Genomic DNA, 11,613 nt, shown 5'->3' with positions numbered 1-11,613 from the left:
TGTGATGCTTCTCCACCGGGGTAATACTGACCATGGTATAACCTTGTCTTCCTCCTGAGCTCCCACTTAGGCATGCAGAAGATGGACAGGAGAGCTGGTAGAGGGGGCTTTACCACTCTCAGGAGTTCCTGCTGCTGACTGTGGTGCTCCCCAGCAGTTTCACAATATGCTTGAAAGCAGAAATCAAGGAGGAGCCTGGCAACAGCATCATAACAAGCACAGAGGGACATCCCATTGTGGGGGATGCCTAAGCAGTGATGGTGGGCTGAGAGCTGTTGTGTCAGGAATGAAACAACATGCTGCGGTGGAGGGGGGAAAAAAAGAAAGATCAACACACCTGTGAGCTGTGTTGTTACACTTCAAAGGAGAAAATCAGTTTTGTGCTCTAGGCTTCTCTGAGATTCAAGGTCAGATCCTGATTTAAAACCTGAGAATCAGTGAAGATTTTATGCTTCATAAGCTGGGAGTGTATTTTGTTCTAAGACTTATATTCTGTTTGCAGAGAACTTACAGATGTGCTTGTGTATTTCTATATGCCCTGGTTCTTTTCTGGTGAAGAATTTTCTCTGTAATACATCAGCATATGAGAAAAGGGCAATCCACTGCAGTCAGGTTTCTGACATGCTGTGCCTCATCCATTTTTAAGAATACTGCCCAGAAAGGTAATTGCAGGAATGGTTTTTAGGTTGCATCCTCACGAAATTCTAGAGTTTGATTCAAACAGTACAGATTCTAAATATTCAGCTGTATTTTTAAAATGCTGGCAGAATTCACTGGATGTAAGCAGAGGGCTATAGGGTGCTAAAGGAACCCTGCAAAAATTTCTTAAATTTAGAACTTTTAAATCACCTTAAAGTTCCAGTGAAAGTACTTTTTGAAAATAATTTTTAAATGTGGCATTTTCAATGGGAGAAAAAAATCTCAGAAAAGTAGAGATAAAAAAGTTGAGTATCAGGTTATTGATTTAAGGGATTTCATCTCTTCTTGCTGATGCTTTACATGAGAATATGACATGCTTATTCCTCAAGGACACATTTTCACCGTGAGAGCTACATTAGAAAGTCTGTTCTTGTAAACAACTTGTCATTAAAAACGAAAACCCCAAAGTTTGAGATAAGTCTCAAATCAAATTTTGGCTATATTGTTCTTAAATTTGTAGATTACCTTTTTTCATCCACTAACTGGATCCTTCTAGGAATACACATAGCATGATGAAGTGCCTTATGCATGCCTTAACACAAGTTAATTCCTTGTGAAATTTACTGAATGCTATTTACCTGTTCACTAAAAGCAGCAGAGGTCAGTAAACCCTCAGGATCAAACACAGAAAATGCATCACTTGAATGAAAGTGACTTGCAAATGTGGAATAGATCCAAACTAAATTGCAAATCTGTTACACACCTTTGAATTCTCTCACGTGGGATTGAGCTAACATCACATTGACAAATACTTCTTGCATAGTTTTGCTAAAGTAAAAGGGAAATCTGCATATTTTTTTTTTTTCTGCGTAGAAGAACCTTGCATCTCTCAAACCATGGAAACATTGCATTTGCTCAGGTGAGCTTTCTGAATCCTCTGTTCCCAGATCTGTCTTTGGTAAACTGCATAACGGCCTGGAGAGGCAGAGACCTTTTGGGGGGACACCTCAATTTGTCTCAGGGGACACAGTTTGGTTCTCCCTGAGCACAGTGTAACCTTGCCAACCTATGTACCTTGGTATTCTTTTCACACAAAGTGCAGCTAAGGAAAAGGAGAGTTTGTGTGCACCTGTGTGGGATGTGGGCACCTGGTACAATTCCAGCATCTGGGCTTATGGCCAAAGCTTGTCCTTCTTTGCAGTCTGTGAGCTGCACAATACAGACCTGGAGTTTGCAGCATTTTCTCCCAGCAATGATAAGGATTTAGCATCTTCTCAGGTAGATTGTGTACTCTTTTTTTTGCATACTCCAAGGAATGGGAAAGTTTCCAAGCAAACAACCTAATACCTAAATGAGAAACACAGAAGTAAGCTCGAAGCTAGATGTGGTATGTGCCATGCCTCACTATTTCTAGGCTCTTTTTGACCCCCTTTTCACCATATTTAATAAGTGGTTTTGCAGGGCATAGTCTTTTCCTGAGCATCCTGTTACTTTATCTCAAATTTCTTTTATCCTATAAACAATCAGAACAACTTAATCACATGAAGGCAATTTTTCTTTCTAGTTATGTGCCTTGTATTTAACATGTAAAATCACATGTAAGTGAATGTTTCCAGTTCTTTTGCCTTTTGGATTTCCTCCAGAGATGAAACAAATCTGTATTCATGGGGCTTACTCCATACAAACTAAGAACCAGCTCAATTACTCTGATATATTCAGAACATCTTATCTTCACCTGCACTGCAATTCTTTCCACGTCGTTTAGGACAAGGATCTAAGTTAAGCACATCTTTAAGTTGTTGTCTGCCTTTATCTGCATGGGTTCTTCCACTGAAGTGAATGGAACATGTGATGGTAGCAAAAGAAACACATGCCTCCATTTTTGCAGCGTAACTAAACCAGTATTAGTTATCAATTTATTCACCAAGGTATTATTTAGTTAAAACGTTTGATGCCTGCTGCTATGGAAAAGTAAAATGGTCTGAATTTGAAATCTAAGGAATGTAACTGTCAAAAAAACAGGCATAACAAAGCATCTCAAAAGAATACAAAGCTATGTGAAAGGATCACACTTCTGTTGAGGATGAAAACTCAAGACTCCCTAAAGCAGCTGATTTGTCTAAAAGAGGGAGATAGATTACATGACAAAAACATCTTTGTTTTCTTAGTTCTGAGTTCTTGCTTTTCCAAAACACAAGTCCACTTGTCTTTCCTATTATTCATCTTACTGGAAATTTTTGGTTTTTTGTGGTTTTTTTGGTTTGGTTTTTTTTTTTTACTTTTTTCTAGACAGTGGTTTAATCTAGATATTCACCAGCTGTGTCTATCTACTTTGATTAATTTCTTAACAGCCAGCAGAACCAGATGTGGCTGCTTTCCTAATGATGGGTACAGGCTGTCTGTCCTGGAGTATCAACAGCCCATTTTTAAGTTAGGAAGTATCTGCCACATTAAGGCCATGATGCACAAAATGTTCCCTTGCTTATTTTGTGCTTTGGCTTGTTGTTTGGTTTTTATTTTTCTTAAAAAGGTTTCTACTCATTTAAAACTGCTACAGGACTCTTCTTGTGGGAAGATTCTTCCTAGCACAAAAATCGGCATTTCACCAACAACCACTGGTGTCCTACATTGATGAATTCTCAACCTGCAGTAAGGGAATCAGAGGAAGTGCTATGAATTACAGGAGGTAGCTCTCTCTGCAAGGCCAAAATTTTCTTTACCCTCAGGAAAGGAAGCACCCTGGCTGTATAGCACAACTCCAGACATCCTTCTACAGATACACCTGTTTAACTGAGGAACAGTCACGGCCACCTCTGCACACAGAAGGGGTTCAGCATAAGCTTGGTCTTCCCAGTTACTCTGAAAAGCTGAAGCTTGGTGAGTTGCCATAGTGATGGCCCCATCTCCTGATCCAGTGCTCAGATAATACAAGACCAACTCACCTCCAGCCCCACTTCCTCATGAGGAAGAGCAGCTTTCAGATCAGTGCCAGCCCTCTGCAGAGAAGGAATTGACTTCAATACCAAGGTGACAGTGACAGCTGCTCCTCCTCCAGGGCTCACAGCCCTGTGACTGTCAGTGGCAGCACGGGAAGGGCACTATTCTGCACCATGCAGTCCTTAACAGCATGTGCTGCATCCCAAACCAGGGGGGATGCTTCTTTGCCTCTCATTCCTGCCACCACTCAGAACACATCTAATTGTTCTGAGGTTTCCGAGGCTCATTGCCAATTTTAAAGTACTCATTTATCCTTGTGATAGTACTGATTTTAGCTTACAAAGCTCTTTTCCCTTTCCCAATGGGACTGCAGGGAACTTCAGTAGAGCTGGGAAGCCTCCACACAGCCAGAAAGGGTTTAAGCAATGAAACACCTGCACAAGTACATCCAAAATGATGCTCCACTCTTTATGGAAACTTACATATTAAAGGGAAACATGAATAGCTCCAGGAACGACTTCCAACATGAAACAGGGAGGAATTTCTCTGCAGGATCTATCCTGACAGGCTGGTATCCTTCCCACAGTTCTCACAACCAGTGTCCTACCCCAACCCAGCCCCGAGCACCCAGCACTGCCCACTCCAGCTGTGTCTGACAGGATGTGTGATCCCAGGGTGGAGCAGGGCTGGGGAGCTGCACTCCACATGCCTGTGCAGCCTTTAGACAGCACATCTCCTCTCCACAACACGCTGAGGAGGGCCACAGCAGCCTTTCCATTCCTCAGCAGGCCCACAAAGCACACTCCCATTCTGCAGGCTCTTGTCTCAACTCTGTTCTTGCCACTCAAGTCTGTGGAGCTCTGCAGCTGCTTTTGGCTCTGTGGCTGTTGGCTGCTAAGGTGACACACATCTGTCCTTCCTTAATGACCATGCAGCCACACTTCAAGCTTCCTGACTCAAAGCAGGAGAATATTTCTGAGAGAAACTGGAGGATAACAGATCTGCACACCTCACTTGCAGTGAAATCTTCCCAGCTAATTCCAAATGTTTTATAAACAGTTTTAAAGATGAAATGTATTTAAATAGTCATGGCATACAAATTGTACAATATAGATACTGCCAACTCTTCCTGTATTTCAGATGGGAAGATAACTGGTATTTTTAAATACTCACTTTTCATTTCAATATTTTCAACTTTAAATTGAAACAATTATCTGTTGTTCCTCCAGCATTGGTTTTTCGGACACCAATAAAATATTAAAGACCTTTAAAAGGGTTAATTTTCCCCATACCAAAACACAATGGAAATAAACATCTTACTACAAAAGTATGAAAAACAGAAAAGGAAAAAAAAAAGTTTATTTCCAGAAATACAAAACACCTATTCTCTCATTTCTCCATCTTCTTCCTCTTCTTCCACACCTCTGATGTACAAAACATTATTGCACCTGTAAATAGAACCAAGAGTTCTCTTAGCTATAAACATTATTATTTTCCCCACATAAAACATGCTTTAAACATTTTTCTGCTTAAAAATAGCCTGGCAACAGTCAAACTCAACAGAACAAAATGCTGCTCTTGAGCTTGTGCACCTTCTCCACACAGCACATTAAACTGTGCAACTTCATAAATGTAACAGCTGCTTGACAGTGCTGTACAAAAAAAAAATTTACTTCAGAGTGAACAGTTGCAGTCAAATTTAACTTCAAAGCATGCAAAAAGCTTCCAGTTGCAGTGCACTGGTTTACAATGCCAAAGGATTCCCAGATACACAATAATGTGGAAAACAAAGGTATTTAGTCACCACAAAGGGGATAGTAAATACTTCTTTAAATCTATTAAAAATTTCATTTTTCCTCCTCTCTGAAGGGACTTTGATATAAAAGACACACTCATAGCCTTGCTGTAAGAGCTACACTTGGCATCTTAATTAGGCAAGAAACACAACATCCACCAGTACAAGCTTTAATGCAAGTGGGGAGGCGATTGAGAGCCTTCCTCCGCCATAAATAAATACCCCAATTACCTTATCAAAACTTCACCCAGGTGTCCAGACAACGCACCGTCGATGTACTCCTCTGTGTTTGCAAGCTTGAAAGGAAAATGAGAAAGAAGTCAGAACGCCAGCAATAAAAGCAGCTCACAAAGCACAGGACGGTTCTGCCCCAGCCCCGGGCTCGGCTGCAGTGACCGGGGGCGGCCGAGCGGCCCCGCTCCCGCCCCGATCCCCCCGAGGCACCGCCCGGCTGCGGCGGGGGAGCTCCTGCCTCGGGCATCATCCTCAATCACTGCGAGCCCGCCACGGCACCGACACCTCCCGCCACACCGGGCTGCTCACAGCCCCATCCCGCCTGGCCTCGGGCCCTCCCAGGGATGGGGCATCCGCACCCTCAGCGCCCACAGCGCCGGGCCCGGCCCCTCACCTGCATGTTCATGTAGCCGTCCACGGAGACCAGGTAGCCCTTGTACTCCATCCCCCACTTCAGCTTCACCATCACCGGCTTCCCCGTCAGCCCGTTCAGGAACGGCTTGGGGTTCAGGGGCAGGCTCTGGCGGGGGAAGCACACGGTCAGCGCCGCCCCCCTCCCGCTCCGCCCGGCCCGCCCGCCTGGGGCCGGTAACGGAGCGGCTCCCGCCCCTCTCAGCACCGCGCTCCCGCTCCCGCCCCTCCCGCTCCCACCGCTCCCGCTCACCATGGCGGGAGAAGCGCGGGCCCGCGCGGGAACCCCTCGTGCGCGCCGCGGGACAACGGGAGGCGCTGCGGGCCGGCTCCGCTTCCCGTTCCGGGGCCGCCGCTCTCCCACCTCCGACCTCTCACCCGCGCCGCGCTCCCATTGGCTGCCGGGCCCCGACGCGCCCAGCCACAGGCGCGGCTGCCCATTGGCTCGCCCATGCCGCCGGCCTCTCTCATTGGCCGGTCCGTTTTCCCCCCACCCCCGTCGCAACCAATGGCTGTTGCCGCGAGGCGCGCCGCGGTCGCGCGGCCGTGGGCGGTGCGGGGGGCGGGGTGTGAGCGCGTGCCCGATGCGCGTGCCCGGTGCGCGTTCCCGTGCCCGGTGCGCGTTCCCGTGCCCGGTGCGCGTGCCAGTGCCCGCGCTGCGCGCTCCCCGCGGCCGTGCTCGTCCCCGCTCCGCCTGCGGCGCCGCGCTGCGCTGCCCGGGCCGGTCCCCGCGAGGTGGCGGCGCCTGGCCGGCGCGGCACCGGCGGCAGGGCTCTGACAGCCTCTCCCGGCGGTGCCGGCGAGCCCCGCGGGCGGCCAAAGCCTGGCGGCGTCCGTCCGTCCGTCCGTCCGTCCGCGAAAACAACCCACAATTCAGCACCTTTTGGTGATTCCACACGCAAGGATAGAAAGTGTCGGCGTTTATAGGACACATTAAGTGCGAATTCCCTGTCGGTGTCTTTTGACTCCGAGGCGAAGATGTTCTTGGGTGTAGAGAGAAAACATCGCCGCTAACATCAGTGCTAAAACATCGGTTTCAAAACATCGCTGCTAACACCAGTGCTAAAACATCGGTTTCACATCGTGAAACATCAGTGCTCATTTATGTCTAAACCTTTGCCAGGCAGATATGTTGAACCACCACCTGTACCCTTTGCCAGTTTGTTACATCCTCACTAATGTCTTCTACTGCTCTATGTATAAATTCATCACATGCCACAATATGTATTTCTGTTGCTGCATACAGCGTATTCCCTTGGTCTTCAGTGTGTTGGGTGCTGAATGTGGGAAACACACATTCAGGAAACTTGGCCTTTCAGTAACAGAACTGCTACGGGTTTTGTGCATTTCACCTGCCAAAAGCGACTCTAGTGCCCTGGTACTGAAGGCAAAACCATTCTTGCCTCCTGAAATCTGCACGTTTAAAGCTGTTGATGCAACAAGCCATCTTCTCCAGCTCCACACTGTCCTTACACACCAGGAATGTGCAGGAGTGGAACAGGTGGAATTGTAATTCCTGTTCACTAGCATGTGCCACAAAGTTACAGAAGCACAGAATTGTTAGGGTTGGAAGGGTCCTCTGAAGATCATCCAAACATCCTGCCAAGGCAGGGTCACCTGCAGCAGGTGACACAGGAGCATGTCCAGGTGGGTTTGGAATGTCTCCAGAGAGGGACACTCCACGACCTCCCTGGGCAGCCTGTTCCAGTGCTCTGCCACTTCCAACAGGAAGAAATTCTTCCTTGTGCTGAGGTGGAACTTCCTGTGAAGGTATCTAAATGCACATTCCCATGGCCAATAGAAATAAGTGTGATTTTCTTTTAGGGTGTAGTGGATGGACAACAGAAGCAACAGCAAAATAATGCTAATTACCTTTCTGGTAGCAGGACTCACTATAGGCCAGCTGAAAGAGTAAATAACTTATGAGATTTTTTTTGTAAGGAAGTCTGTGGTTAGACTATGCAGGAAAAACATGAACACAATGGGAAATGGTATATATGTATATATAATTTTCTATACAATTGGCAGTATAGAATAGCTGATTTCACATGATACCGTGTATAATGTGGCAGAATGCAATGAGCTTAGAGTGAGTAACTTGAGTAAAATCATACTGTAAGAGCAGTTTTAGAACCGTTCTGACAAGGATAAACATGTATGTCTGTGAATGGCAATATAACAGGTTTGGTATGTTATCTGTAAATAGCACTAGTTATTTTTACATAACATATACATATGAAACCAATTTTGACCGCAATGTCTCCTACTCATGTTGGGAAAACTTTTTGTGTACCAAAAAATAGGAGCATTTATATTTCTCTTTTAAGACAGTCTGTTCTTCAGGTGAGTAAACATTCCAGCCCTGCTGTTACAATAAACAAGCATTTCTCAGGGTTGTGGATCTCAGTCAGACAGCAAGAGTGCTTGACTTCTACTTTCACAGTTGGCCCACGAGTTCACATGTCAGTAATCACTGGGTCTGCAGCAATTTTATGCAGTGGTAGGGTAGGAAGGAGTACTGAAAGCACAGAATGCATGACTACATCTGATGCAGTTAACTGAGTAAGTCAGATAATCAGGAAATTAAATAGCTGATGTTTTTCTTTCGTCCTTATGAGGAATTTGCTGTTTACCTTGTTGACTGAATCATTCTGACTCAGAGACAGTCTTCCTAGGGTGATCTTCAGACCTTCAGCGCAGGGGTGAAGTTCACCTTTTGTCCTCCTTGTATTTCCCATGTAATAGGGGAAGTGATAATTTGCATTCTTTTCTGCCTTTGGGTCAGGGTATTTAGGCTGTTGCTCAAAAGGAAATGAACAGGAAAGAGTTGTTGTAATAGATTAATCCAAACCTTAGCTCCTGGGTGGATGGATAGGATTTTCTCTTACAGCTCAGGGGTGGGAATTTCACACAAATGCCTATGCTCTGTTCCTAAGGAAGCACATCGAGCAGCTGGACATTCAAAGGCAGCAGCATTTCTGGTGGAGGGGCTGGTTAGGTGGTGCTGTCTGTGTAGGTGCAATTGCTCACTGACATCACTAATGCACTGTGTTGCCATAAAACCAGGCTGAGAGGGCGCATCTCACACTGCTGAGAGAAACCTCAGCAGCCCAGAGCTCCTTCCTGATTCCGCCACTTTTCCTGGGACAGGAACTCCCTGCCATAACCTGTTTCTGCCTGCCATAAACACATTATTAAGGAAAGTTTCAGAGCTGCCCCATGTTCCAGCTCCTAGGCTGTACATTCAGTGACCATCCTGTGCCTTTTCCCAGTGATATGCCACTGTCAGTGGGGGTTTCCTCCGCTGCATTTTTATTCCACATCAGCCAAACTACTTCTGATAGCCCACAGTCGTGTCCACCAGGGCAGTAGGAGCATCAGTTTTGCCATCACCATGTCATGGGCACCAGTTGCAGTCAAAGAACTTAGAGAAGCCATGAAAGCACAGCCCTGAACGGCGAGTGGGCAGAGCTGAGTTAACAAAATGGGAGCTCCATCAGAAGCCAGCACCTTCAAAAGACAGGTTTACATCAAGAAGGATCCAGTGCAGCAGCACGGAATTAGCCCTGCTACGTGGCAGATGAACTTCTGCTTCTGCTGGGTTCAGAACTGACAAAGCCATGTAAGAACCTGTTGCTCTCCCCATACAACCTGTCCCAGATAAACACACACCACCCTCCTTCCTCCCCCTTGCCAGACTGCAGGCCAAGCCTGCTCCTTGAACCTGTTAGGTGATGTGATACCCCAGTGTCAGGTTGACAGTGAATAAGTAGGCTTAAGTAGCCAATTCCTGACAAGCTCTCTGTTCTAACTTCTTGGGGATGCAGTGGTTATGACTCTTGTGCCCCTAGGAGGATTTTGAAGCTCTGTGCACCCTTGGGGAGTTTTCCTGTTGTAGCAATGTTGTTAAAACGTGAACAGGACCTAGGACTCAGGCCAAGTATTGACATGAAGAACATCTATTTTTCCTTCAGGAATAGGCATAATGGAAGATTTTCCATTAGATATCATACCGGAATGAAAAATCAGATCTTGCCCACAACTTGTCTGTAGAGAGTATCTTGTCTGAAAATCTTTTTCAATAAGTAACACAAGATTTTCTCTAAGTGCAGAAAATCTGTGTCATTCATCAGCTCTTGGTGACTTGGGAACTGCTGTAGCAGTATTGTGTGGACTGTTGACAGGACTATACCTCATGTGAGGTACAGCCCTGACTTTATGGGGCTTTGCCAGAGTAAAACAGTTTTGCTTCAAGCAGTGTTTTTTTCAGAAGTATCTACCAGTGAGACCACCTTTCCTCTCTGCTGATTGTCATTTTAATTCCACCATCTTTGATCAAATCTCCTTGTGAGGCCATAACCATCCACCACAGATTGTGACTGGGAGTTGAGAGGTAGTGACATCAGACTGAAGAAGAACAGGGGGCTGTAATTTCTTTCTGAGATTCTCATCAACAGAAGCAAAGCCACACTGTGCTACCAGGGTGGATACACAGGATCCAAGTACTAGGAGGCACAAAACTGGCTAGCCTGTTTCAGGCTTCATCCAAGCAGCATGCCTTTTTCCATGTGCTGCAGACTTTCATCTCAGTGTAAGACTGTAGCCCAGAAAAGAGGCTCAGTCTTGCTGAACAGCACTTGGAAGCAGCCAAAGGGAAGGACACGGGAACCACAAAAACCAGGAGACTTTCCTGCATGCCTGGCAGTGGCTGCAACGGTGATGTGAGGGAACACAAACAAAATGCAAAAATCTGTTTGGGATGGACTTGCCCAGTAAGCAGGAGACCATGTGCTCCATGGGCAGGAGGCAGAGGTGAGCCTGGGAAGATAGAAGGGAAGGGTTTCTTCTTGGGTAGAGATTTATGTGCAATTTCAGATCAGAACAATGTCCTTATTCTGCAATGACATCAGTACAAAAGGAGACTGAGGGCGGAGGTGGGGGGCAGGTATGTCCAAACAAAAGCCCAGATCTTTTGTCCACACCAGCAAAGATCTGCCAGAGTGGCTCTTCTGTGAACCTGTCACAAGGCCAGGCTGTGCCAACAAGAAGGGGCATGGGATGGGTATTGTACAGAAATTATGGGCACATTAAAGGCTCCTTTTATCCATATTGAATACCTTTATTTTTCTGTGCAAATAGTGTTCATGCAAATTATGCAGCTACACTAAAGAGAGGCCCTTTAAGAATGTGTCTCTGAAAACACAGTCTCCTTTGCCAAGAAATAATGGGACTTCCTTAATTATCAGCTGTTATCTTCTGGGTTTAGCAAACTTTTGTTGCTTTATGTGCGGTTGCTTCTTTTATGCTTTGACATTAATGAATTGGAATTGAAATTATGTACTGAGGAAAACAAAGTGATCAGTACAAATAATAAAATGGTGTACTTACTTGTGTGTGTCAAAAAGAAGGAGATCAAGTATTGTGCAGAAGGAGTTTGGAAACGGTGCTTTCACACAAACATCTTAATAGATATTAGTAACTGGCTCCAAGTCACAGAAGCTGTTTAAGGGTTGGTGTTTTGAGAAATCTGTCAGACCAGAGCTCAGAAAGTCTGGCTGGTGTTGGAGGCTCTCTGTGTAAGGTGGCAAGCTCTGCCA

General features: G+C 45.8%; 1 protein-coding gene across 1 annotated transcript; it reads right to left on the bottom strand.

Annotated features, from left to right (window-relative positions):
* Positions 1 to 4,904: 4,904 nt before the first annotated feature.
* SNRPF (small nuclear ribonucleoprotein polypeptide F) lies at positions 4,905 to 6,395 on the bottom strand. Its single transcript, XM_084205881.1, has 4 exons — positions 6,270 to 6,395; positions 6,000 to 6,125; positions 5,603 to 5,667; positions 4,905 to 5,024 (listed from the first exon to the last, which is right to left on the bottom strand). The coding sequence occupies exons 1-4, from the start codon at positions 6,270 to 6,272 to the stop codon at positions 4,958 to 4,960; spliced, it is 261 nt and encodes an 86-aa protein (XP_084062007.1). The 5' UTR covers positions 6,273 to 6,395; the 3' UTR covers positions 4,905 to 4,957.
* Positions 6,396 to 11,613: the final 5,218 nt, after the last annotated feature.

The sequence above is a fragment of the Fringilla coelebs genome, assembly GCF_963513975.1.
Source record: "Fringilla coelebs genome assembly, chromosome: 5".
Lineage (NCBI taxonomy): Eukaryota > Metazoa > Chordata > Aves > Passeriformes > Fringillidae > Fringilla > Fringilla coelebs.
Note: the sequence above shows the minus strand (reverse complement) of the source record. Positions and strands in the feature narration are given on the sequence as shown.

Excerpts from the sequence above, each read along its gene's own strand:
- SNRPF (XM_084205881.1), bottom strand. Across the intron at positions 5,668-5,999 it reads ACGGCTACATGAACATGCAG|CTTGCAAACACAGAGGAGTA; the intron begins GTGAGGGGCCGG and ends TTTCCTTTCAAG. Across the intron at positions 5,025-5,602 it reads CTGGGTGAAGTTTTGATAAG|GTGCAATAATGTTTTGTACA; the intron begins GTAATTGGGGTA and ends TTCTATTTACAG.